Here is a 25,449-nt window from a genome sequence, read left to right on the forward strand (position 1 = left end):
GACTGTGTTGCAAACTTGACTATGCACATCAATACATGATTATTGTAAAAATGAAAAAAGAAATGATTGCATCTCAACTATACAAAAACGAGTGATTTGATTTAGTCCAGTCAAATTAATCCAAATACATTTAAATTATTTACAATGATTTTTTTTTCTCCAGATAGGTTTGTAACATGCTAAATTAACTTCATATTTTTATTCAAAATCATTTTAAATCTCATGTTAAATTTTAGCATAATTTAGTTAACACATTTACTGCTCAATGGGTCTGACTTTAGCAGTTTCACTAATACTACAAAAGCACACCTCATTTAACAACTTCACATAGACACCAATCCCACCTGCTTAGCTGTCCACACATCTAAACATTTATCACCTCATCCATCAGTTTATCCCCTCATATTCTATTATTGACCATAGACATGTTATATTTTATAGCCAATACATCTGTTATGGCACCATAAAGTCTATTATTTGATCTGTTTACTCACGCTTATTAAAGACACTTCCTATTACCTAATATGGTAGAACGGTGCCGAACCGGTGAACTCTGATTGGGGGAAACCCTTGTCAATCATTTTAGTCCCAGGCGCATGCGCACTCGAGCCATGACAATTGTTGATAATCAACTGGAGTTATTTTTTTTTGCTTTTGAGTGAAACCATTTCAAGCCAAGCCCTTTCCCTCCGGGGGGCTTTTAGATCACATCACAACAAACATAAGATACAGACTTGCATGAAGGGTTAATGGAAAATCCAAGGGATATGGTAAGAACGAATTTATTTGTGGCCGCTTCCTTGATTTAGCGCAGTTAGCGGCTAGCAGTGTTAGCCGTCCTCTTTGTTTTGGTTGTCAGAAACAGATCCTGCCGAGCAGATTAACTATGACATTTATCACCTTAAAATCACGAAAGAACTACTGTTTGTGCTCTGTAACAGCTCGTTTAAACCAGTTGTCTCACTGAATAGGTGAAATACAACTGTGTATGTGTGTGTTCTGTGGAGCTTAAATATCCCAGCGGGCCCATGTATGTGTATATGTTTGTGTTTATAGTTGTGTCTCAAAACACAGAGAGATGCCTACCTAGACGACATTTTTGGACATCATAGACATGACAATTCTATTTAGGCTCACTTGGTTTTGAGACGACCTGTGTTTTAGTAGCGTGTGTTTGTTGTGATATGATCTAAAAATCACATAATTTTGCAATATGGCAATGTTACAATGTATATAATTGGGTGAGGAGTTATTTTAGAAATAGAAATGGCATGTGTGCGAAATGAAGAATTGGTCTGAAATCAGGTCACATTGGTTTGAAAAAATCACTGTCTGATGCACCATTACACTGATCCAATATTGACAAATAGAAATATGAAGAACTTGAAAATACAGTAAAGCTTGTGTCAAATAGCAGTGAATCCTCATTAATGGTAGCCTGTCTCCTGGTCTTGAATTCCCCTTTGGGGAAATTGTGGGCTGGTGATATTTTTACACAATATTTGCTCTTTGGTGACCTCTGAGAACCTTCAGTTTTGTTCTTCTGATTGGGCCTGCTTCCTAATTCCTAGCTCATTAAAAGGTTGATTATGGTTAAGCTGTGTTAAGTCAAAGACAAACATTTATTAAAATAGAATGGGTCTGGAACTGAGCTTTAATGTTTGCCTTCCCTTCCCTTGTTAAAGATTTGATCTTTAACCCCTTAGTCCATTTTCTTTGCTACTTATATTTACTCTCTCCTCATCACAAATAGGCTGAGCACACTCTCCGCTCAGAGCGGAAGAGGAGAGATTCTTTCGGGATGTTTGACGGGTATGACAGCTGCAGTGAAGACAGCAGTAGTAGCTCCAGCTCGGAGGACAGTGAGGATGAGGTCCCCAGCATCCCCACCAGCCTGCCTATCATCAAAAACAATGGCCAGGTGTACACCTATCCTGATGGAAAAGCAGGAATGGGTTAGTTATTTGTTTCCGTGTTTGCCCTCTACCTAACACAAGCATCTTTATGGTTTTCTTTCAGTGATAAATCTGTTCAGTAGTGTGACTCCATGATTGATGGCTGTGTTCCCCTTTTTTTTTTCCACTCAGCAACCTGTGAAATGTGTGGTATGGTTGGTGTACGAGATGCTTTCTACTCGAAAACAAAGAGATTCTGTAGTGTGTCCTGCTCCAGAAGCTATTCCTCCAATTCTAAAAAGGCCAGTATACTGGCGCGACTTCAGGTAACTACTCATGGACCTCTTTTTTTTTTTTTTTTTTTTTTTTTAATAAATACTATCTATAACCTGTTTTTGTTTTAGGGTTATTTCACACAAAAATAAAAATTCTCTCATCATTTACTCACCCTTATGTTGTTTCAAACATGTTTGACTTGGTCAATTTAACTTGTCAGTGGCTTATGCCTTCAGATGTGGATTTTCTTTTAAATAGTGTTTGTTTTTTGCTTGTGTTCTGTCAAGGGTAAACCACCAACAAAAAAGGCAAAGGTCTTACAAAAACAGCCATTAATGGCTAAGTTGGCAGCTTATGCACAGTATCAAGCAAATCAGCAGAACCAAGCTAAATCAAAATCAGGTAAATGTATGCCCTTCTATTTTTAAAGTGTGTATACTTAATCGTCTGCCTTATTGATTAAAACCTATCATCATTGTACGTATTAAAGGTGCTGTAAGCGAAATAAGAGTCCTGAGATATCTCACTTTGTAAACGGCAAACAAAAATGTGTCTGCGGACAATGACGCTTTTCACCTGTCAATCATTTTGCTGGTTCTCATTTGAAAGGGATCATTGAGGCTATGATTCATAATGTTTGTCAGTTGAGGGCGCTATTGTGCCACAGTTGAATTTGACAGCCACAGGAACAAACTATGCTGCTCTTTTGCTCTGTTTTGGTCTCAAAATGATCTTTGGAGGGCGTGGTTTTGGAATTAGGGGGCGTGGCTAATTCAATGGCTCAGTCACGTGAAAGCTTCAGAACGCTAAAATCGCTTACAGCACCTTTAATGGAAATTATTACCGTTATTACACAACTGAGTTTGCGATTTCTGTATGGTGCAGTTGAATATCAAAATACCCCTATTAATTGTTTATTGCTAAAGAGTTTATTTGTTCTTTTTCTTATTCAGTTGTTCCTGTTGAAGGCTTTGACTGGGGCCGGTACATCTGTAGCAATAATCTGATTGGGGCACCAGTCAGCTGTTTCAAACATGTAAGTACAAGGGCAGAGATTAGTAGAAAATATAATTAAGCCTTCTGGCTTATGTTTGTTATAAATATGTGTTTATGTGTGTGTTAATTCATATGTGAAAATGTGCATGATGATGACTCTACAGGTGCCCATGGGTATGTGCTGGGGTGACATAGCTGAGGGGGTGAGGGTGGAGGTCCTCAATTCTGACACAAACCTCTCCACCAAAGTTTACTGGGTAGCAGGAATTGTCAAACTTGCAGGTAATGTTGTAGTTTAATCTTAATGACTATCAGATTTTCTGTCTGATAAAGCTCTTTGTTGTATTGATTTGTGATTTGAGAAAGTAACTAAATGTATATTGCTTTAATAATTTCTCAGGTTTTAAAGGTCTTCTGCGCTATGAGGGTTTTGATAATGACTCAACCAGAGACTTCTGGTGTAACCTGTGCATGCCAGAAGTCCATCCTGTTGGATGGTGTGCTTCTAGTGGAAAACCACTGGTGCCTCCTAAATGTACGTTAAACATTAAGCATTTCAAAGCTGCAGAATTCGCTGTAAAACATGCTATTGCTGAATAGGAGTAATTGTTCTTTATTCCTTGTGTTTTTTTTTCCTCAGCCATCCAGCATAAGTATTCTAACTGGAAAGCATTTCTTGTGAAACGACTCACTGGAGCCAAAACTCTTCCACCGGATTTTGCCACAAGGGTAATCCTAGCAGTCATCTTGATGCTGTCCTCCAATGGTGTTGCTCTGGAAAAACCTGTAGAGCAAGATCTTCTCGTTACGCAGAGCAATTGTGTCAGGAAATGGTTCCTCAAAAAAAAGAAAAAGGGTTACAGGTGCCAGACTGCCTTAAAGGGGTCATGTCATGAGGAATACAATTTTTCTTAACATATTTTGACAAATAAGAGGTCACTGTACTACAAAAACATGCTGTTAAGTTTCAGAACTCAAAACTTCCTCTCCAGTCCAAACAGGGCATTTATTGTTTCCACTCTGCAAAAATGACTCGTTTTGAAATCGGCCACATCATGATGTCAGGATGTGGTGTTCATCTGAATATCCCCAGCTCCACAACATACGTAATCATCACAGTGCATTAAAAAAAGAGAAAGCGGCTGAGGTCCTCCAACTGAAAGTGGTACTAAAGTTACTGTAGTTTGCTTTTTAAACTACGAAAAGATTAAGACGTCGAGTAAGTTCCCCAGACGTTGTGGAAAATCTACATCTCTGCATAGCCTTCTGAAGGATTCCAATGTTTAGAATGAGTATCTTAAATTAACATAAACGAAGTTCCTGAATGTGTCAATGTGGGATTATACTTTTATACAGCACATTTCTCTGTGGTTTCTTTTGAGAACAAATATGATTCAGGTGTAAAGAAACTTATATTGAAAGATGGAGCAGTGCCAACTATATATTGGACACGACAGTAATGCCGGTGAGTAACAAATTTAATACTGTTTCATCTGTCTGTGTTTGTTTTTTTGAAAATAATTGTATAGTCAGCCGTTTTTATGGCAAAATAAACCATGATCAGGACTACAACGCGGAGCGGATCGTGCTTATTACACGGTTACTTACCAAAGAAATACATTATTAGTCACTAAATATTTTGATTTGAGATTATTTTATTTTGTATGAGGAACATGTAATGCGGAGTGCAACAAAAGACAATGAAGTATATGCTAGTAAGGTCGCCAGGTGTCTCAGCTGTCTTGTATTAGCCTGGACGTCTCGTATTTTGGCTGAAATGAACCCGTCAGGTTGCCCATTGTCCTGAATTTAAGCGGCAAAACAATCAACAGGGACCCCCCTCCCTCGGACGAGCAGCAAAGCAATCAAGGGGGACTCCCCACCCAGTGAACATCCTATATTCCCTTGCACAGGATGCGTATTGATGTGGCAAAATGACAAAGGGAACCCCTATAATTCTACCTACAGCTGGTTACAGATGTATTAACCCTTCACATTCGCATCTTGTGTTAGTATGGACTATTTTCACTGTTGTCAGCTTAATTAAGCATTATTTTACCACTAAATCATTTATGCCTAATAATGCAAGGGTTCAGGATCAACAGTGTGCCAGCTTTGTTCAGTTTTCGATTGGTATTTCAGTCAAACCACTGTGGTAGTTTGATTGTGTGCTTCACATAAATTGGAACATATAACTATCAATAATTTCATGGAATGAGTGCTGATAGGGGATTTTGGTAATCGCTTGCATGTTTTCATTCTTTCATTCTTGGAAAAGAAACGGCTCCACACGTGTTATTGCGGGGGACATTTGCTCTGCAAAAGACAGGAAGTCTTAAAGGGGAAGTTGCGTAGAAACAGAGCGTTTTAGACAGAGGGCCAGGGACAGGGTGGAAAAGTGTTACTGTGTAATACTAGATTTTTTTTTTGTGTGCAAAAAGCTTTACTAATATAAGTAAATTTCAAGGGGGAAAAAATGCATGACATGGCCCCTTTAATAAAGCAAAGATTCAAAATCTTTTTTGATATAATGTAGTGAAGCAGTCCTGATTGAAAATTTAGAAGAGCCTCCATACAGTGGAATTCATCAGTGTTTGAAAACTTTAAAATTAAGTTTAATTTTAAACTAAAGGTGCAGGAGAGCATGCAGTACCCGTTTAAGAAACTGATGCGTGTGGAAGTGGTGGATAAGGCTCAGCTGTGCCGGACTCGTGTGGCCCTGGTAGAACAAGTAATCGGTGGTCGTCTGCGCCTGGTCTATGAGGAGAGTCAGGACGGCACTGATGACTTCTGGTGTCACATGTTCAGCCCTCTCATCCATTCCATTGGCTGGTCACGAAGCATCGGACATCGTTTCAAAAGATCCGGTCAGTGTTGGAGGCTACATGGTTTTAGATATACAGCTACCTTCTAAAGAATGAGGAAATTCTCAGAGGGATAGTTCTCCTAAAACCAAAATTCTGTCATGATTTACTCACCCTCATGTTGATCCAAACCTGTATGACTTCCTTTCTTCCATTGAATACAAAAGGCCATGTGTTAGAGACTGAGAGCTTTAGTCACTGGTCGCTTTCTGTATATGGATAAAGATGCAATGAAAGTGAATGGTGACAGAGGCTGTGAGTCCCTAAAATTTTGTCTAATATCTCCTTTTTGAGGGTGAGTAAAGGATGACAAAATTTTCTTTTTTGGATAAACTATCCTTAGAGGTAAACATAATATTTGATGATCTTGTTGTGGCTGATGGATCTAAACCGTTCTAATGTTGCCCTCTGCAGAGGTGATGAAGAAAATAGATGGTCTGATGGATGCTCCCTCACAGTTGTTTCTTAAGGTATTCTTATGACGTCTTATTCTTAGACTGGATATTCTATCATGTTCTGTTTAGAAGACACTCATGTGTGTCTTTTAATCCCACAGGTTAAGGATGTGGACCAGAGTGGGGAATGGTTTAAAGACGGAATGAAGTTAGAGGCAATAGATCCTCTCAATCTCTCTGCTATATGTATTGCTACTGTAAGAAAGGTACATTTATTTCTTCGCCAGCTACTTTTCTCTTATTATTTTAAATTACAATAGTATTTCCAACAAATGTTTATTTTTTTGCAAAGGAAGGATCCTTTTGTTTCATTGTCTGCCTAGATACTATGGATAAATGTAGCATTAGACAAAGAAAGGCTAATTAACACTTCAGGAGAGACACTTTGATGCTTTAGTTCGACATTTATCTTTGTTTGTAAACAGACAAAAATCTTTTTTAACCTGGAGTTGATAAGGTGTTATCTGCTAACAGGTATTGGCAGACGGGTATCTAATGATCGGGATTGATGGCTCTGAGGCTGCTGATGGGTCAGACTGGTTCTGCTACCACTCCACCTCTCCTTCCATCTTCCCTGTCGGCTTCTGTGAAATCAACAACATTGAGCTCACACCCCCAAGAGGTGCATTTAATCTCTCTTTCAGCAGTTTGATCTAATCTGATCTGTTAGTATCACTCATTTGAAATTGGTAATTCGCTAATTAATGTGAAACTGCACAGGGTACACCAAACTCCCTTTCAAATGGTTTGACTACCTCAGAGAAACAGGCTCAATTGCAGCCCCTGTGAAGCTCTTTAACAAAGTAAGTTTTCATTCAACAAATTTTTTGTTGTTGTTGTCTTGAATAGCATATGACCAAAAGCATGTGGACACCCAAACACCACACTTGTTGAACATTTAATCGCAAACCATTAGATGTTGCATTTCTAAACATTTAAATTAGAACATGACTGCAGGGATTTGTTCCCATTCAGACAAGAGCATCAGTGAGGTCAGGCACTGAAATTGGGTGATGGGGCTTCCAGTCGCCATTCCAATTAATCCCAAAGGTGTTCAATGCGGTTCAGGGGCCGGTTGCACCAGCTATACGTAAGTTACAATTTAGCCTAGTTGTGGCTTAAATTGGCACTAAGTCACAATTTACGCACTACTAAATATTTAAGCATTGCACCATTAAACTTAGGTAGGACGTAACCCTATGTATAAACTAAATATTTACGGAAGACTCCAACCAGGAGTAACGGTTGAAATAAAAAAGCAGACTCCTTTAATAACATCAATGAGCTCATGTTTTGAGTGACAGGCTGCAGTCCTTTCGACATACAGTATGATGTTGACATTTACACTCGTTTTACATTTACGAGAGAGAAAAAAACATACTTTTAATGAAACCGTTCAAATGGTGCAGTTTTTAGGGTGCGTCGCTCGGTGACAAGTTTCAACACATTCAAAAAATATATATATAGGATATTAAAATGAATAAATGTCTGTTTTTCCAGCCTGTTGTAATAGTATTTATTTATCACCCCATATTTATTTTAGATACAGTTCCTATAATATTGTTATTTACACAGGAATCTACTTTTATTATGTATCATATTTTAATGGGGATATAATTTATTACAGCTGACAGTTACATGAGCAAACATGGTTTGAACATCAACCGTAACAAGATCAAATTGAAGTTCACGGCTTTTTACCACTTCTGTGTACACATTTTAAGGCTGTTTATTGGATCAGTACAGGTAAACATCATATTATGCGACTACACATTACTTTACGGAGAGCTTACAACCTACTAGTTAAGTCTTGCATTAAGAACAGGTGGTGCAACCAAATTAAGCTCTGACTTGGTTACAAACTAACTAGTAGTTACTAAGCCCTTAGTGTGAACTTTACGTCCCAACTTACATGAGACCTTATGCACAGCTGGTGCAACACTACCCAGTTGTGGGTTATTTGCAGGCCTGCCAAGTTCTTACACACCAGAACTTAAACAATTTTACTTGTGGCATCTTATGACAGTGCTATGTTGATGGTCACTGAGCTCTTTAGTATTGCCCTATTCTACTACAAATGTTTAAGGAGATGCTTGTCTGTATGCTTGATTTTATCCACCGGTTACTAATGCGTATTGCTGAGATAGCCAAACATGTTAATTTCAAGGGGGTAGCCACATACTTTTGGTTATGTAGTATTTGCCCCCATTCTGATTTCTTCTGTTTTGGTGTATATCTCATACTAAAATTGTTTCAAAAATTCAAACTAAATCTAACATAAAACAGAGGCAATCTTAGTAAACACAAAATACAGTTTTTAAATTATAATGTTATTTATTGAAGCAAAAAAGTTATCCAAAAACAACTAGGCCTGTATGAATTTAGTAAATAGTTACTAAATTCCCACATCTAAGAAACCACATTCATAATGGGGTTCAGCTGGACTACACATACCCAGGCCTGATTACTGCCAGCCCTGTTCAATCAAATCAACACCTAAATATAACTTATTCAGCAGCATGAAGTTGGCTAAAAGGTTTCACCCAGTAACACACTATGCCAAGGTCAAAAAAAATTCCAGAGATTATGAGGAAAAAGGTGATTGAAATACATCAGTCTGGGAAGGGTTACAAAGTGATTTGAAAGGCTCTGTGACTCCAGAGACAGTGAGAGCCATTATTTCCAAATGGAGAAAACTTGGCACAGTAGTGAACCTTCCCAGAAGTGGCCGACCTTCCAAAATTCCTCCAAGAGCACAGCGACAACTCATCCAGGAAGTCACAAAAAGCCAAGGACAACATCCAAGGAACTGCAGGCATCTCTCGCATCAATAAAGGTCACTGTTCATGACTCCAGTACCAGAAAGACACTGGCCAAAAATGGAATCCATGGAAGAGTGGCGAGGCAAAAATCACTGTTCTAACCCAGAAGAACATTAAGGCTTGTCTGAATTTTGCCAAAACACACCTTGATGATCCTCAAACCTTTTGGGAGAATGTTCTGTGGATTGATGAGTCGAAAGTGGAACTGTTTGGAAGACAGCGGTCCCGTTACATCTGGCGTAAATCAAACACAGAATTCCACAAAAAGAACATCATTCCTACGGTCAAGCATGGTGGTGGTAGTGTGATGGTGTGGGGATGCTTTGCTGCTTCAGGGCCAGGGCAACTTGCAATAATTGAGGGAAACATGAATTCTGCGCTCTAACAGAAAATCCTAAAGGAGAACATCTGGTCATCAGTCTGTGAGTGAAGCTCAAGCACAACTGGATTATGCAGTAAGACAATGATCCAAAGTATAGGAGCAAGTCCACCTCTGAATGGCTCAAAAGAAGCTTAAAGTTTTGAATTGGCCTAGTCAAAGTCCTGACTTGTCCTGCCACAGCATCTCAATTTGGTTCCTTAAAAGGGCAGTTCATGCTCAAACCCTCCAATGTGGTTGAACTAAAGCAGTTCTGCAAAGAAGAGTGGGCCAAAATTCCACCACAGTGTTGTGAAAGACTGATCTCCAGTTATCAGAAGCAATTGGTTGCAGTTATTGCTGTTAAAGGTGGCACAACCAGCTATTAAATTTAAGGGGGCAGTTAGTTTTTCACATGGGTGATATAGGTGCTGGATAACTTTTTTTTTGCTTTAATAATATATATATATATTTGAAAACAGTATTTTGTTAACTCAGGTTGCCTTGTTATATCTCGTTTGAAGATCTAAAACAATTAAGTATGAAAAATACACAAAAATAGAAGAAATCAGGAAATCAGCAAATACTTTTTCACAACACTGTATCTGGATGCAAATATATCACAATTGTCTATCTCTCCTAACATGCTGTTAAACCCCTCTGCTCTCAGGACGTGCCAAATCACGGCTTCCGTCCTGGGATGAAGCTGGAGGCAGTGGACCTGATGGAGCCACGTCTGGTGTGTGTCGCCACGGTGACCAGGATCATTCACAGACTCCTGCGCATTCACTTTGATGGCTGGGAGGATGAGTATGATCAGTGGGTGGACTGTGAGTCTCCAGATCTCTACCCAGTAGGCTGGTGTCAGCTGACTGGCTATCAGCTGCAGCCGCCCGCCGCACAGGGTGAGTGAACATTCCTGAATGTTCAGAATGTTTCCAAGCGAAACAATTTATTAAATTTAATTAAATTGGTTAATACGGTTGAAGTCATTAAAACTCATTTTTTAACCACTCCACAGATTTCATTTGAGCAAACTATAGTTTTGGCAAGCCGTTTAGGGCATATACTTTGTGCATGACACAAGTAATTTTTCCAACAATTTTTTTACAGACAGATTGTTTCACTTTTAATTGACTATATCACAATTCCAGTGGGTCAGAAGTTTACATACACTAAGTTAACTGTGCCTTTAAGCAGCTTGGAAAGTTCCAGAAAATTATGTCAGTCCTTTAGGCATTTAGCCAATTAGCTTTTGATAGGCTAATTGGAGTCAATTGGAGGTGTACCTGTGGATGTATTTTAAGGCCTACCTTGAAACTCAGTGCCTCTTTGCTTGACATCATGGGAAAATCAAAAGAAATCAGCCAAGACCTCAGAAAAAAAATTGTGGACCTCCACAATCTGGTTCATCCTTGAGAGCAATTTCCAAACACCTGAAGTTACCACGTTCATCTGTACATACAATAGTACTAAAGTACAAACACCATGGGACCACGCAGCCATTATACCGCTCCGGAAGGAGACGCATTCTGTCTCCTAGAGATGAACGTAGTTTGGTGCGAAAAGTGCAAATCAATCCCAGAACAACAGCGAAGGACCCTGTGAAGATGCTGGAGGAAACAGGTAGACAAGTATCTATATCCACAGTAAAACGAGTCCTATATCAATATATGCTGCTCAGCAAGGAAGAAGCCACTGCTCTAAAACCGCCATAAAAAAGCCAGACTACAGTTTGCAAGTCCACATGGGGACAAAGATCTTACTTTTTGGAGAAATGTCCTCTGGTCTGATGAAGCAAAAATTGAACTGTTTAGCCATAATGACCATTGTTATGTTTGGAGGAAAAAGTGTGAGGCTTGCAAGCCGAAGAACACCATCCCAACCGTGAAGCATGGGGGTGGCAGCATCAATTTTATGGGGTTGCTTTGATAGAGGAGGAACTGGTGCACTTCACAAAATAGATGGCATCATGAGGAAGGAAAATTATGTGGATATATTGAAGCAACATCTCAAGACATCAGCCAGGAAGTTAAAGCTCATCGCAAAAGGGTCTTTCAGATGGACAGTGACACCAAGCATACCTCCAAAGTTGTGGCAAAATGGCTTAAGGACAACAAAGTCAAGCTATTGGAGTGGCTATCACAAAGCCCTGACCTCAGTCCGATAGAAAATTTGTGGGCAGAACTGAAAAAGCATGTGCGAGCAAGGAGGCCTATAAACCTGACTCAGTTACACCAGTTCTGTCTGGAGGAATGGGACAAAATTCCAGTAACTTATTGTGAGAAGCTTGTGGAAGGCTACCCAAAACGTTTGACCTAAGTTACAAAATTTAAAGGCAATGCTACCAAATACTAACACATTGTATGTAAACTTCTGACCCACTGGAAATGTGATGAAAGGAATCAAAGCTGAAATAAATCATTCTCTCTACTATTATTCTGACATTTCACATTATTAAAATAAAGTAGTGATCCTAACTGACCTAAGACAGGGAAAGTTTTTTATGATTAAATGTCAGGAAATGTGAAAAACTGTGTTTAAATGTATTTGGCTAAGGTGTATGTAAACTTCTGACTTCAACTGTATGATGAAATCCTCCACACACTGACATGTATTAGGACAGCTCAAGTAACTGAATACTAGGCGTTGATATGCTAAAGGAATAGTTTAACCCAAAAATAAAAATTCTCTCATTTACTCAACCGCATGCCACCCCAAACTCGTACGACTTTCTCCTGCGGAACACAAAGATATTTTGAAGAATGTATTTGGTGTTTTTGTCCATACAATGTAAGTCAATGGGGTCCAAAACTTTCAAGCTCCAAAAATGACAAAGGCAGCATAAAAGTTATCCTTATGACTGAAGTGTTTTAATCTACATCTTCTGAAGTGATTAGATACATTTTGATTTGTTTCTCACCAAAAGCTAAATCCTTATTCACTCGTCCTTAATCTCAACATCCACAGTCTCCATGAGAGAAGCTTCCTCATGCTTGAAGCATGCGCAGAGCACTGTACACAAACCAGACACAGTGCCAGATTTGCTGTTTTCACACCCAGTTGGGTTATTTTGATAATGAAGATGCAAGTTTAAATGCTTAGTGAATAGGAACTTAAATATTGATCTGTTTCTCAACTAAAGTGATTGTATCGCTACAGAAGACATGAATTAAACCACTCCAGTCATATGGATTACTTTTATGCTGCTTCTATGTCCTTTTTGGAGCTTGAAGGTTTTGGACCCCATTGATTTACATTGTATGAACAACAACACCTCATACATCCATCAAAATCTGCAGAAGAAATAAAGTCATATGAATTTGGTACTGGATCATGGTAAGTAAATGATGAGAATTTTCATTTTTGGGTGCACTATTCCCATAATATGGGTGGTTTTATGCTAATATGGTCATGGTAATGACATCATGACCATGGCAATTTCTGTATAGCCCATTTTTGCCACTTAGTTTCCATCAGTCTTCTGGGTGCACTGGGAAGGGAGTGTTGTGGTGAACGTTAGAGCGAGTCAACATAGTACATTTAATTTTCACAATTCAAAATAGCAGGGAAAAGCCTTCTACTACTTGATTAATTTTTGGTTTTGTTTTTATGTTCTTTTATGGATTAGCTGCATAGAATAACAGCTAGTCCTTTTCCTCCTCAGCAACAAGAGAAGCACCACCAAATGTCTTCAAACAGAAAAAGAAGACTGCGCAGTATAAAGGACAAAAGAAAAGTGAGTCCAGTCTCATCTAATCCGTCTTTCTCTCTCTCCACTCACCAAACACTGATTTTTGGGTGCAAAACCGGTCCAGGAGCTGTTTTCTCTGTTTTTTTTTTTTTGTTTTTTTTTTCTGGCTTGGGTCTGGTTCTGCTTGATAGTCGGTGGCAGTTGTCATGATTCAGTGGGGTCACAAATAATTGCAGACAACTGTTGCTATCAACATCATCATACCTGGGTGAGACAGCTGGTAAAGAGTGGCACGTTCCCTCAGTGTGAGAGAATCTGAGCAAATGTTGGGGAGAGGTCAGAATTGCAGTCATGATGTTGTTCACTTTGGGGTTCCACAGTGCCTTCTCAAGGCTTCAGTTTCAATCTGTTAAGTAGAAATCAAATTAAGCTTCAGCTCTGAGTAGTGGGAGGATGCTCTGCAGTGTTGAGGAATGGAGCTCGGTAGCCTTGGGTAACCCAGTAACTTCGGTAACCACAGTCTGGCTTGGTGTTTAGAGAGGAAGATTCCAGTTGGGAGGAGGCCGATCGGTTTGGGTGGGCCTCTGAGGAGGAGGAGCTTCTCGGGTGATGAAGAGCAGACTCCACCCCATTACCTGTCCCACTTCTCTGGGTCCAGGCGACCTCCCATCTCAGGTGTAGAGCATGATCGCTCTCTCAACTCAGGTAACTCAATTCTCCATCACTCAGGGAGGGGCAGCCACTGAGATCATTCCTGTAGAACATTTCAGGTTGCCTGGCTTAGAGAGGGAACGGGCACAGTTGCACATCATTAGGCGTTTGAATAATTTGTGCAGCATATATGGTTAACAAAAGTTGCATGATAAGGAAAGATTTGTGTAGCAGTTTGTATCAAATTGTTGCTCTTTTATTTCCTTTTTTATTTTTTTATTTTTTTAAAATTGTGTGCATGGTCAGTGTCATCCACACCTACTCTGAATTTATTGTTTAGGATGGTGTGTACTAAGCCTGTGTAATTATAACAAATAGAATTTGGGATGTTAAAGAAATAGTTCACCCCAAAATATAAAGTGTAATTTATTCTCACCCCCATACCCAGGTGTGGAACACAAAAGGAGAATTTTTGAAGAATATTATGACCTCTCTTTTCCATATAATAACAATTAAAGGGGACCGGATCTGGCAATCTCCAAAATGATAACAAACAAAAAAAAGCAGCATATGATTGGTCCATACAACTTGTGTGCTATATTCCAAGCCTTTTGAAGCCATACGGTAGGTTTTTGTGAGGAAAAGACCTACATTAAATCGTTTTTCACTGATAATCTTACCCTGCGCCAAAGTTCTGAAATTGACTACAAAAATGGGATGCCAGCATTGATGCCAAATGCCATTGTTTCTCACGTGTCTTGTGACCAAACGTCATGAAAGTAGTGCATCTTATGGGGCCATATTTGTTTTGAGAGCTACAGCAGAGGTGAAGATTATCAGTGAAGAATAACTTAAATTTCCATCTGTTCGTCTGAAACTGAAAATAAACAACGAAGAATCATTACCGTATCCTTTAAATAAGACTATTGTGTCAACACCTTTTCTCAAAGAACACCAAACGTTTACCTGAAGTGACTTATCCTGATGTGTTGTTGATACTGAGGATCTGCGCGAGAGAGGTGACGAAATTGTATCCAAGATAAGATGCTCACAATTATTTCCACAGCACAAAGGCCGGAAATATTTGATTGCTCATGCTGTGCAATACTGCAGCTTTTGTTGACTTTTGTGTGACAATTTGCTTGTGTTCCTCATTTGCAAGTGGTTTTGGATAAAAGCATCTGGTAAATGACTTAATGTAAATAACTTACGCGCAACTTCATTCATTATAACGGGAGCGAAATATAATCACTTTTAGAGCCTGTAAAGATATTTTCTGACTTAACTAGCCATCTAAACTCTACCTATCAAACTTACTATTAGTTGGCAAAAATGTCGTTCACCTATCAGAGATAAGATGTGTGCTATAGTTGTTAGTACTGCACGTATCCAGCCATCTCTCGCTTCACTGCTGCGGTTCATGTGTCCATTTGCAGTTACTCTTATGGTAATCTAAACACTTCAATTTCCTTTAGTTCCAGGCATCAAGGGAGCATCCAGTCACCAAACAACATGGTCCACATTTTAATTGACACTTTATGACAGCCATGTTAATGTTAGTAACGTTAATCGTGTTAAAGTCACTATGAAGCACCTCCTGCTGTTGTTTTGAATGAGTTCGACAGCTAGCCACAACTAGCCTTGTTGTGGGGGGGGGGGTTTGACAGACAGTCCCATTTCATTATCTTGAGAGGAGTGGCAATGATATTCTCCAGACATTTTTCTTTTGTGTTCCAGAGAGATAGTCATATGAGTTTGGAACTACATGAGGGTGAGAAAATGATGACAGAATTTTTATTTCTGGGTGAACTATTTCTTTAAATATTACAGGTAAGTTAATGAATCTACTAAAACGCTTACTGAAACCTTACGCATCATTGCTCATTTCATTTCAGAGTTCTTAATTGCAACATGCTTCTTTTTTTATTTTTATTTTTATTCAGTTGTCGTGCAAAATCCTCAGTTGATTTTTCCATCTTTTTCCCATTCCATTTTATGGATCATTCTCTTGTCTCTCTTTGTTTCCCAGAGGCCTCACTGCAGTTAAAGGAGGAGACTCCAGAGATCGATGAGTTCACCTTCTCGCAGGGCATCTCGGATCAGGAGAGCAACGGCTCAGGCAGTTACTACATCCGACAGGAGCCCTGAGCATCACAAGCCATCGCGGAGGCTCCCCTCACTGCCAACAGCACTGGAAAAAAATCTCACTCTGAGCATTGCTCACGAGGCCTGGGAAATACACAGTGACTTCCCCTCCACACCAGGTCTCTCTCTTTTATTCCATTTTCAGGTTAGAAAAGCTTAAGACTTTTCAGTCCGATTTAATCCGAGAGAGATGTGTGTGACAAAAGGGGATTTTGTTTGGAATGACAATACTGTTGTTTGTTCTGACTTTTTGTTTTAACAATTTGCCCAATGGACTTCCCCCCCCCCCCAAGTGTTCATTGTACTTGAAGTTCTCTTTGCTTTTTTCTTCTTTATTTCCCCTTTTTTCCCTTTTGGTGAAAAACGATTCCCTTTTATTGTAAGATTTCAGTACCGTGTGTGTTTCTTGCGCTGTTTTGGATGGGTGTGCATTTGGTAAGAGTAGTAAAAAAAATCTTTATTGAGACAGTATATTCATATATGTATGACATTCATATTAAACACACACGTATATATATATATATTTAAACATATAAAATATAGTAGTGGAATGAGGGGTGATGGTATTGAAATCAAACCTTACTGGTATGAAGAGTAGACTAATGGAAAACACTCACAATTTGCACTACAGGGGTAAAAATATGTATTGGCCTGTAAAAGGAACGTAAAAACTTGCAGCTTTATTGTATTACTCGATTAGCAAACAGTTATAGAAATGGGACGTGCTCAAGTCAAGTTGAAGATTGATATGCAAAAAAAAAAAAAAACAGAATACGCCAATGTTGTTATCTTTTTGATTTCATACTCAAGAGCCATTTTTATATGGGACGATTGAAGTATTTCTTGAGCCACAGAATAAAACATAAGCAATCATTGCTAACTGAACACTACCTTTCTGTCATTTTTTATGTGACAGCGCAGCAGAGAATTCTTCTGGAAAACTCCTGATATGTTTCTAGTATCAGAAACATCTCTTTCTTTCTTATATAAAACTTTAGTCTATGAACAGTACAGCAGCAGCTTGTTTGTTTACCAGCCTCTCCTCAGTGACCGTCAAGGTCTAATCTGAGAGGAATTCTGCATCCCATGTATTTCACTTAAATCACAGCATTCATTCCAGAATAAAAACAAAACATTTTACTACCTCTATATGCAAGTGATTTTTAAATACACACAGATTGAGGATTCATGTGTAATCAAGTTCAATTGGTTCCTCAGCCTCACCAAGGTTGCAATAGGTAGTTTTCATGCTCTGTTTGAAAGGGTATATTCATTATATTTTATGCAAAAGACAAATATCCACACTTGGAATCATGGCTTATTTCACTTTAGAAGTCTACACATCGTTTATATTTGTATCATAGCATGTTATTGACAGAGTCCTTGAAATGGAGAATGTTATGCAATAATAATGTCTATTTGGTTTTATGATGTCTTGCTCTGAAAAAACTCAAATGCATAAATATATATATATAGGCTAGATAAATTCTATAGACTTCATATCTATAATTCTTACAATATATTGAGAAACTGACAATTTTCTAAGAGCTAGACTTGAGCTTTCCCTGTTACAGGATATTCTGAGTGTACATAACCTTTACGACATCATATAGAATTCAACTGATTTTACATGTGCATAGTGGTTTATCTTAGTATAATTATAAGCTCTATTCAATACCAGTAAGGTTGTTGGGGAACTCTCAGGAAACGTATTTCATTGACTTCTGCTTTATTTGAAGGTCCGCGGCTAAGTGCTTGATCATTCGATTAGATTTAAGATGCTACAGTTTTTGATTGTTTCTAAGATTCAAAGCTCCTGACAAATGTGACCATGTTTTTCCTCCTTTCTCCTCTGCTTTCCATCAGCTTTTGAACTATCTAAATGCTGATTAAACTTTTGTAAATGGTCACCCCAATGTTATGGTTAGGTCCGTGTTAAATTATAGTTTGTTTTATAAAGGATCAAATGTGTTCTTTTTTGTTTGTTTTTTGCTTTTCTTTTAACAGTTGTTTAAACAAATGTTTGTTCTGAAACAAATGTTTGTTGGTTTATTTTTTATTTGTTGATCTTTGTTTCTTCCATAGGTGTTGTGTTGTATGCATGTGTAGTTAGTTTTTAAAATGTAATACACTGTCATGTATTTAATTTGTAAACTTAAAACTGGGACTTTTTTGTAGCTACATTTACATCATCTGCAGCATCAACATACTTCAGTTCTGTTGTGTTGGTACATTAGGTTTCAATTCTTTCTAATGTATGAATGTTTTTCCTCTTCCCAACCATAGCATCAGGATTTAGGTACACACTGGTTCTAATCATGGAAATTTGCAATTCCTTTTTTTTTATTTTTTTATAATACCAAAATCCCTTAATCATTTGCAATGATTAAAATATGACTGTTGAGACAAATTTAGCTGCTACACTCAAATGAATTAAACCCTAACGCACAACCTCACGTTTAAGTTAACACTCTCTAGTCAGCAGAATTGATGCCTTATCCTCTGTGTTATGTTTTGTGTCTACATAAGAAAAGCTATTGGTTTAAAAATAGAGTACAAAATATAAACAAAAATATGTTGTCCAGTAGAGTGATGAATATCAGTGCATGCAGCAAATGTGAGAATTTCATGAGGACCAGTGCCATTCTGGTCTCAATACTAACACGGGTTTTTGTGATGTTCCCTCTGTCCTCAGTAATCACATCATGGTGCTATATATATTTGATAACTCATTCATTAGGTCTATTAAAGGATAATTAAGTCTGTAATTATAAGTTGGTGATTATAACTTCAAATCTGTATTTTGGATACAAGTAGCCAAATCATTTGTTATAATAATAATGAAAAAGAAAAAAAGAACTAACATAGACCCTCATAGTACATAACAGTGAGGGTGTTGGGTTTGTAACTTTTTGATAGTCTGTATCTGGTCTTTGCTTTATTTCTAATGATGATGATGATGTGTGCTGTGATATAGGGTTTGATAGCGTATATGTATATAGTTCAACAGTGGGGGGAGGGGGACTTTTGTTGGTTGAATTTTATGTTCATTTGTTTACAAGCATTTCAAACTGTGTTCGCATGGCTGTGAAAATGTCTGTTGAATTTGAAAACAAAAACTTTTTACACTGAATTAAAAGGGATACTTAAAATGTATCTGTTTTTCTCTTCTCGTGACAATGAGGTTACTGGCACTTTTAACAAGCGTAGTTCAAAACATTTGCTCAGACCAAATTCAGAAGTTTACATACACTTAGGTTGAAGTCATTAAAACTCATTTTGTAACCACTCCACAGATTTAATATTAGCAAACTATACTTTTGGCAAGTCAGTTAGGACATCTACTTTGTGCAGGACATGAGTAATTTCTCCAACAAACGTTTACAGACAGCTTGTTTCACTTTTAATTAACTATATCACAATTCCAGTGGGTCAAAAGTTTACATACATTAAGTTAACTGTGCCTTTAAGCAGCTTGGAAAATTCCAGAAAATGATGTCAAGCCTTTAGACAATTAGCCAGTTAGCTTCTGATAGGAGGTGTACTGAATTGAAGGTGTACCTGTGGATGTATATTAAGGCCTACCTTCAAACTCAGTGCCTCTTTGCTTGACATCAAAATAAATCAGAAAAACAAAATTGTGGACCTCCACAAATCTGGTTCATCCTTGGGCGCAATTTCCAAATGCCTGAAGGCACCACGTTCATCTGTACAAACAATGGTATGCAAGTATAAACACCATGGGACCACGCAGCCATCATACCGCTCAGGAAGGAGACGCATTCTGTCTCCTAGAGATGAATGTAGTTTGGTGCAAAAAGTGCAAATCAATCCTAGAACAATAACAATGGACCTTGTGAAGATGCTGGAGAAAACAGGTAGACAAGTATCTATATCCACAGTAAAACGAGTCCTATAGCGACATAACCTGAAAAGCTGCTCAGCAAGGAAGAAGCCACTGCTCCAAAACCGACTGACTACAGTTTGCAAGTGCACATGGGGACAAAGATTTGTCCTTTGGTCTAATGAAACAAAAATTTAACCGTTTGGCCATAATGACCATTGTCAGAAGCATGGGGGTGGCAGCATCATGTTGTGGGGTGCTTTGCTGCAGGAGGGACTGGTGCACTTCACAAAATAGATGGAATCATGAGGAAGGAAAATTATGTGGATATACTGAAGCAACATCTCAAGACATCAGCCAGGATGTTAAGGCTCGGTTGCAAATGGGTCTTCCAATCGGACAATGACCCCAAGCATACCTCCAAAGTTGTGACAAAATGGCTTAAGGACAACAAAGTCAAGGTATTGGAGCGGCCATCACAAAGCCCTGACCTCAATCTGATAGAAAATTTGTGGGCAGAACTGAAAAAGCGAGTGCTAGCAATGAGGCCTATAAACCTGACTCAGTTACACCAGTTCTGTCTGGAGGAATGAGCCAAAATTCCAGTAACTTATTGTGAGAAGCTTGTTGGAAGGCTCGATGGGCTTTCCCGTTGTGTATTTCACAAACACACAAGATAACAAATTACTAGCATTTCTGTTTTAACAAAAGATATGTGAATATGATACAATTTAAAATACATGATACAATTTAAAATATAACATTATGAAAAAAAAAAAAAATTTTAGCATTAGATACATATTAGGAATATTTGATTAATATTCAAATTTTCCCCAAGCAAGTTTGATAAAATGACAAATTTTGTCAGGAACTTTCATTGTAAAATCTAATTTTTGGTGTAGAACAAAGACTTACATGGTTCTTTAACAGTTATTTAAAGAAGGTCCTTTTCAATATTTGTATTATTACAACTTAAATACTGTGCACGTTTGAAAAGTAAACTTATGCCACAAACATTTTGTACTTAAATATCCAGTTCTGAAAGCACTACAATTTTGAATAAAACCTTTTTATTTAGAAGGTTCTTAAAGCCAACATTATCAAATAAAAGTAATTCAGTAAAAAATGGTAACATCCTTCGGTGGTTAAGTGGTCCTAAACCATTTTTTATAAAGCTCACATTTACAAAATTAGAAGGCTGTAGCATTATAATATTAACTGATGTATTGTAACCAAACAAAATGTTTTTTTTATTTTTTTATTATTATTATTATTATTATTTTAGGATTGCAGCTCAAAGTTACTTGGAAACTCATACTTTAAGACTATATCTGAAAGAAAATAGCTTTCACATAATTCATATCATATAATACAATAGTCATATAATTCTCTTAAGGGCCATCAATACTGCATCAATATTAAGCAAACCAAGAAAATATATGAGTAAATAAGAGATTCAGATCTCTGTTGAGTCTTCTTCAAAAATTATATTCTAGAATCTAGACTGTACATTATACATACAGTAATAATAAAGGATTAGTTCACCCAAAATGAAAATGTATCATCATTTACTCACACTCATGTTCAAAACCAGCATGACTTTCTTCTGTGGCCACCGATAGCCGGAGTCCCTTTAAATTGTATGAGAAAGAGCAGCACAATGTCCCGTTCCATGGAAGAAAGAATGTCATATGGGTTTGGAACAACATTCGTGACTAAACAGGGAAAGAATTTTGGGTGAACTAACTTTAATTCTAATATTTAATTTTATATCAGTGATAGAGGTAAATCAAGTTGACAAAATTTGGTTAAACAAAAATTAGATGTACATTTCTTCATTATAATCAACAGATTCAGAAATCACAGCGGCAAAATAACACTGGTTTAAAAAAATATACATGTGAAAGAGGTTTCTAATTGTGTACAAGAGAAAAGAAAAGATAAATAGGGCAGAGGTGGAGAGAGAGGCATGATGCACAGGAAAAGCACAACAAAAGAATTCCAGATGGGGAAAGGAACCAAAGAAAAACATGATCAAAAGAAGTAAAGGAGAGAGGACGAACGAGAAAGAGGGGAGGCACGAAGACGACTCAAAGGTTGCTGAAGAGCTCATTTCTTTTGCTCCAGTCCATTGATGGAGCTCTTTTATTGGAGCGTTTCTGATGAGCTCGTTCCTTGGCCTGCTGCAGGGACATGCTCAGAGATAATCCTGGATCTTCTTCTAAAGATTTCCCTTTTTGTTTCTCCTGCAATAAGCAAACATACCATCATCATCGTCATTGGAATTATCCAAGCTGATGCAAATTTCAAGTGTCCAAATCAAAGTGTGTGAGACAAACCTCTGGAGGAGGAGTACTGGTTGGCACCGCAGAAGCAGATGTGTTGGAAGTGCTGCTAGAGTTAGAGAGACTCATTGATACTTTAGGCTTTTCCTCCTGCACTGCCCTTCCATTCACCTGCAACAAAAGACTGACATCAATATAAGCCTGCTAATAAAGGCCACAATGCACATACAGCAACGACTTTGAAATGCACTACCAAATCTTGCCACCAGGTGGACCCTCATCTTTGAGCAGTGGACAGTCTGACTGAGTTCTACTCATTCCATCAGTTACAATGCATTTGCATTACTGTAACGTACAGTACAGTTCAAGACAACACAACATTCTGATTTCAAAGAACAGTAGCTAGCTGATGAAAAAGTTCCTTATCTGTTAGTAAAGAATCAATACAAGCTTTAATTCATTATTAATGCCACACCCACACTAAGTTTGAAAAATCAGTTTTCCATTTCCTAACATCATCATTTCCCAAACTATGCGTTAACGGGGAATGTTCTCTAAATGTTCAGTTTTTGTTGGAGGAAAACACTGTTCTAGTGTGGATGAGAGGTGTAAACGTAGCTAAATTAATGTGTTTTCATATGAAAGTAGTTTCGTTTTTCTAAATCAACAGGAGGCAGGAATTTTGCATGTTGCTATACAAACATACTGTAATAAGAATTGATTTAAGAATTTGTACAATATTTTCACTATATATATATAAAATCACCATTTTTAATCACGAATGTTCTTAATTTTGAAAAAAAAAAAAAACAATTAAAAATAAAAATGATTGAATGACATGATTTAAGAATTTTTGCAATATTGTCACTGCATATATATATATATATATATATATAATCATACAGGGTGTTTCTTCAACTTTGGGAACTTTCCTGTCCCAGGGGTTTATTTTTATTAAAACAAATAAATTTGAACTTTTTCTTTTTGTTATATGGTCATATTAAACCTGACTTGGAAACTTTTTACCAGGCCTTCATAATTAATTTTTTATACTTTTCAAATGCCTTTTATGTATAGATTTTACCATTTTAGACTTTCAATTTTAAACTATGAAATTCCATTATAAAAATACAAATTACTAAATTTAAAAAAAGATTGAAATGGTTTGATAATATTTATTGTGTGAAAATTATTGCTATAATTTTTTTTCATTGTTTTATTTATTTATTTATTTTTTATTCTCCATGAGTGTGGCATCACTTCCACCTCACCAAAAGATTTCAAGTAGGTACAGACCTTATTCACACTAGCGGCATCTTTGATTTTCAATGGGAATGACAACGAGGATGTGAGGGATAGACTTACAGCTTCTTCAATGGGCTGTACTGCAGTTTAAAGTGTTTTTGGATCATTCCACAGACAAAACATTGATAAAATATCTTTCCAAGAATATTCAGTACACAAAGATCTCCAGACAACACGTGTTGTGTAAAATCAGATCTAGAAGCTTTATACATCTTTATACCGTTCGTGCCATTAAAGAGACTGTAAGTCTATCCCTCACAGACTCGAGGTGCATCCCAAACCGCACACTTCTGCACTATTCTAAGCAGTAGTAGTACGTTTACACTGAAAATGCAGCAAAAAGAAGTGTACTTTAAGTACCCGTATGATGCACTTTTTCAACCATCAATACGGAGTGTGGAATGTTGGACACTTCATGCACTCGGCGCATGCCGCAGACAGTGGAAGGGGCGGAGTTACCTGGCTGCGCTGCTGGTCTGACAAAACAGTTAATAATGAAGAATGTAGCAGCTTGCAAAGCTTCAGTGGATAAAGCACCTTACAAATGAGAGCTGAATGCTTTACCATCACCCCAAGCTGTGTGAATATGTATGCTGTTTTAGATACAAGTGTTGAACTGATGTCGGCTAACCTGCTAAAGCTAGCAGCACATCATGTGCGTTTAAAATGTCACTTCCGTCAGCTGTTAAACGGCGAATGCTTCCGTGAAGTAAAAAACTGTTAAATGTTCCATTTGGGACGATACTACACTTTGAAAATTCATACACTACATGGCTGAGTGCATAGTATATTTTAAAAGTGTATAGTGTATAGTGTGTCGTTTGGGACACAGCTTCGTTGTCATTCCCAATAAAAATCAAATATGGCGCTAGCATGAATAAGGTCTATAGCTGCAGGCCGGAGACCTCCAAATGGGGGTGGAATCTCCAAAAGGGGCGTGGTTACTCCAGAAGGGGGTGTCAATACCAATCACATTTAAGGTTAAGGAAAGGGTTAGGTAAGGGGCTTCCTATATCTTCAATGGCAATTTGGAGCGACCGCCCCTTTTTGGAGCAATGCCTGTAGCTATACCCTTCTCAACAATTTTGCCCGTGCCAAACAAGTTTTTTTTCCCAAAAGTTAGTGTACTTGTTAGCCAAGTCAACAGAAGAATCAGTGAACAGAATGCTTAAAGGTGTCGCACACCGGACGAGAAGCGCCACGACGCACTGCGGCTAGGACACGGCACAGGTATCAAACACAGGGCACGTTGATGCAGTTCAGGTTGCAGACAGTACACACAAAAGTTCCCTAGGTTTTTCTCCTTCTTCAAGATGCAGAGTGGCGGCGGCGGCGGTGTATACCTTCATTGAAAACAGTTGTTTCGAATTATAGAACACATAATGTCTTCCACCAGATGCGTCCAGTGTGCGACCCCCTTAAGATGATGTGAGTGATGTTTGAAAAAGAAAATTGAAGGTAAATATCTCTTGTGAGCAAAATAATGTTATTGGGTGTCATTTCCAACCAAGCTGTTATTTTGGCAAATTATGCAAAAGTGTGAAAATATTTTTTAATTGTGTGTATTTAGCATACAAACATTTTTAGCTATGAAATTGGCCATTTTATCTCAAAAACATTTAAAATGTCATTTGCATTACTGTCATTTTCAACAAGGAAGTCCATTAAACACAAAGAATTTGACATGAGGTGGGAATTGTCATGAAAAAAAAGAAAGACAAATCTCCTGTACATACACTGTTGGACATTGCAATTAAACTAATTATAAAAATGAGTGTGTGAGAATTTTTTTTTAACTGTCCAATGTATTAAAAGTGCCCTAAGTTGAAGAAACACATACACTACTATATTTACAATAG

The 25,449-nt window shown here is 37.8% G+C and overlaps 2 protein-coding genes across 4 annotated transcripts in view; one reads left to right on the forward strand and one right to left on the reverse strand.

Moving 5' to 3' along the window:
- The first annotated feature begins 604 nt into the window (after positions 1-604).
- On the forward strand, positions 605-17,022 carry mbtd1 (mbt domain containing 1). Of its 3 annotated transcripts, XM_051673934.1 has the most exons (17): positions 605-770; positions 1,754-1,955; positions 2,088-2,221; positions 2,459-2,573; positions 3,125-3,207; positions 3,332-3,449; positions 3,568-3,702; positions 3,808-3,896; positions 5,800-6,034; positions 6,446-6,501; positions 6,588-6,692; positions 6,961-7,108; positions 7,207-7,289; positions 10,337-10,571; positions 13,334-13,405; positions 13,898-14,065; positions 16,041-17,022. In XM_051673934.1, exons 1-17 carry the CDS (start codon positions 750-752, stop codon positions 16,157-16,159), a joined length of 2,118 nt encoding a protein of 705 aa, XP_051529894.1. In that variant the 5' UTR covers positions 605-749; the 3' UTR covers positions 16,160-17,022. The 3 variants fall into 3 exon arrangements, 2 of the variants coding, with proteins under 2 accessions (XP_051529894.1, XP_051529895.1); XM_051673935.1 differs by lacking the exon at positions 13,898-14,065; XR_007894864.1 differs by lacking the exons at positions 7,207-7,289; positions 13,898-14,065; positions 16,041-17,022.
- Positions 16,899-25,449, reverse strand: part of nherf1a (NHERF family PDZ scaffold protein 1a) — a 35,424-nt gene continuing 26,873 nt past the window's right edge. Inside the window, exons 5-6 of the mRNA XM_051673936.1 lie at positions 22,340-22,456; positions 16,899-22,246 (exon numbers count right to left, since the gene is read on the reverse strand). Of these exons, the coding sequence (XP_051529896.1) occupies positions 22,091-22,246; positions 22,340-22,456 (273 nt within the window). The 3' untranslated portion in view covers positions 16,899-22,090. The remainder of the gene's footprint in view (positions 22,247-22,339; positions 22,457-25,449) is intronic.

Source organism: Myxocyprinus asiaticus, chromosome 36 (genome assembly GCF_019703515.2).
Source record: "Myxocyprinus asiaticus isolate MX2 ecotype Aquarium Trade chromosome 36, UBuf_Myxa_2, whole genome shotgun sequence".
In the NCBI taxonomy this organism is placed as follows: Eukaryota; Metazoa; Chordata; class Actinopteri; order Cypriniformes; family Catostomidae; genus Myxocyprinus; species Myxocyprinus asiaticus.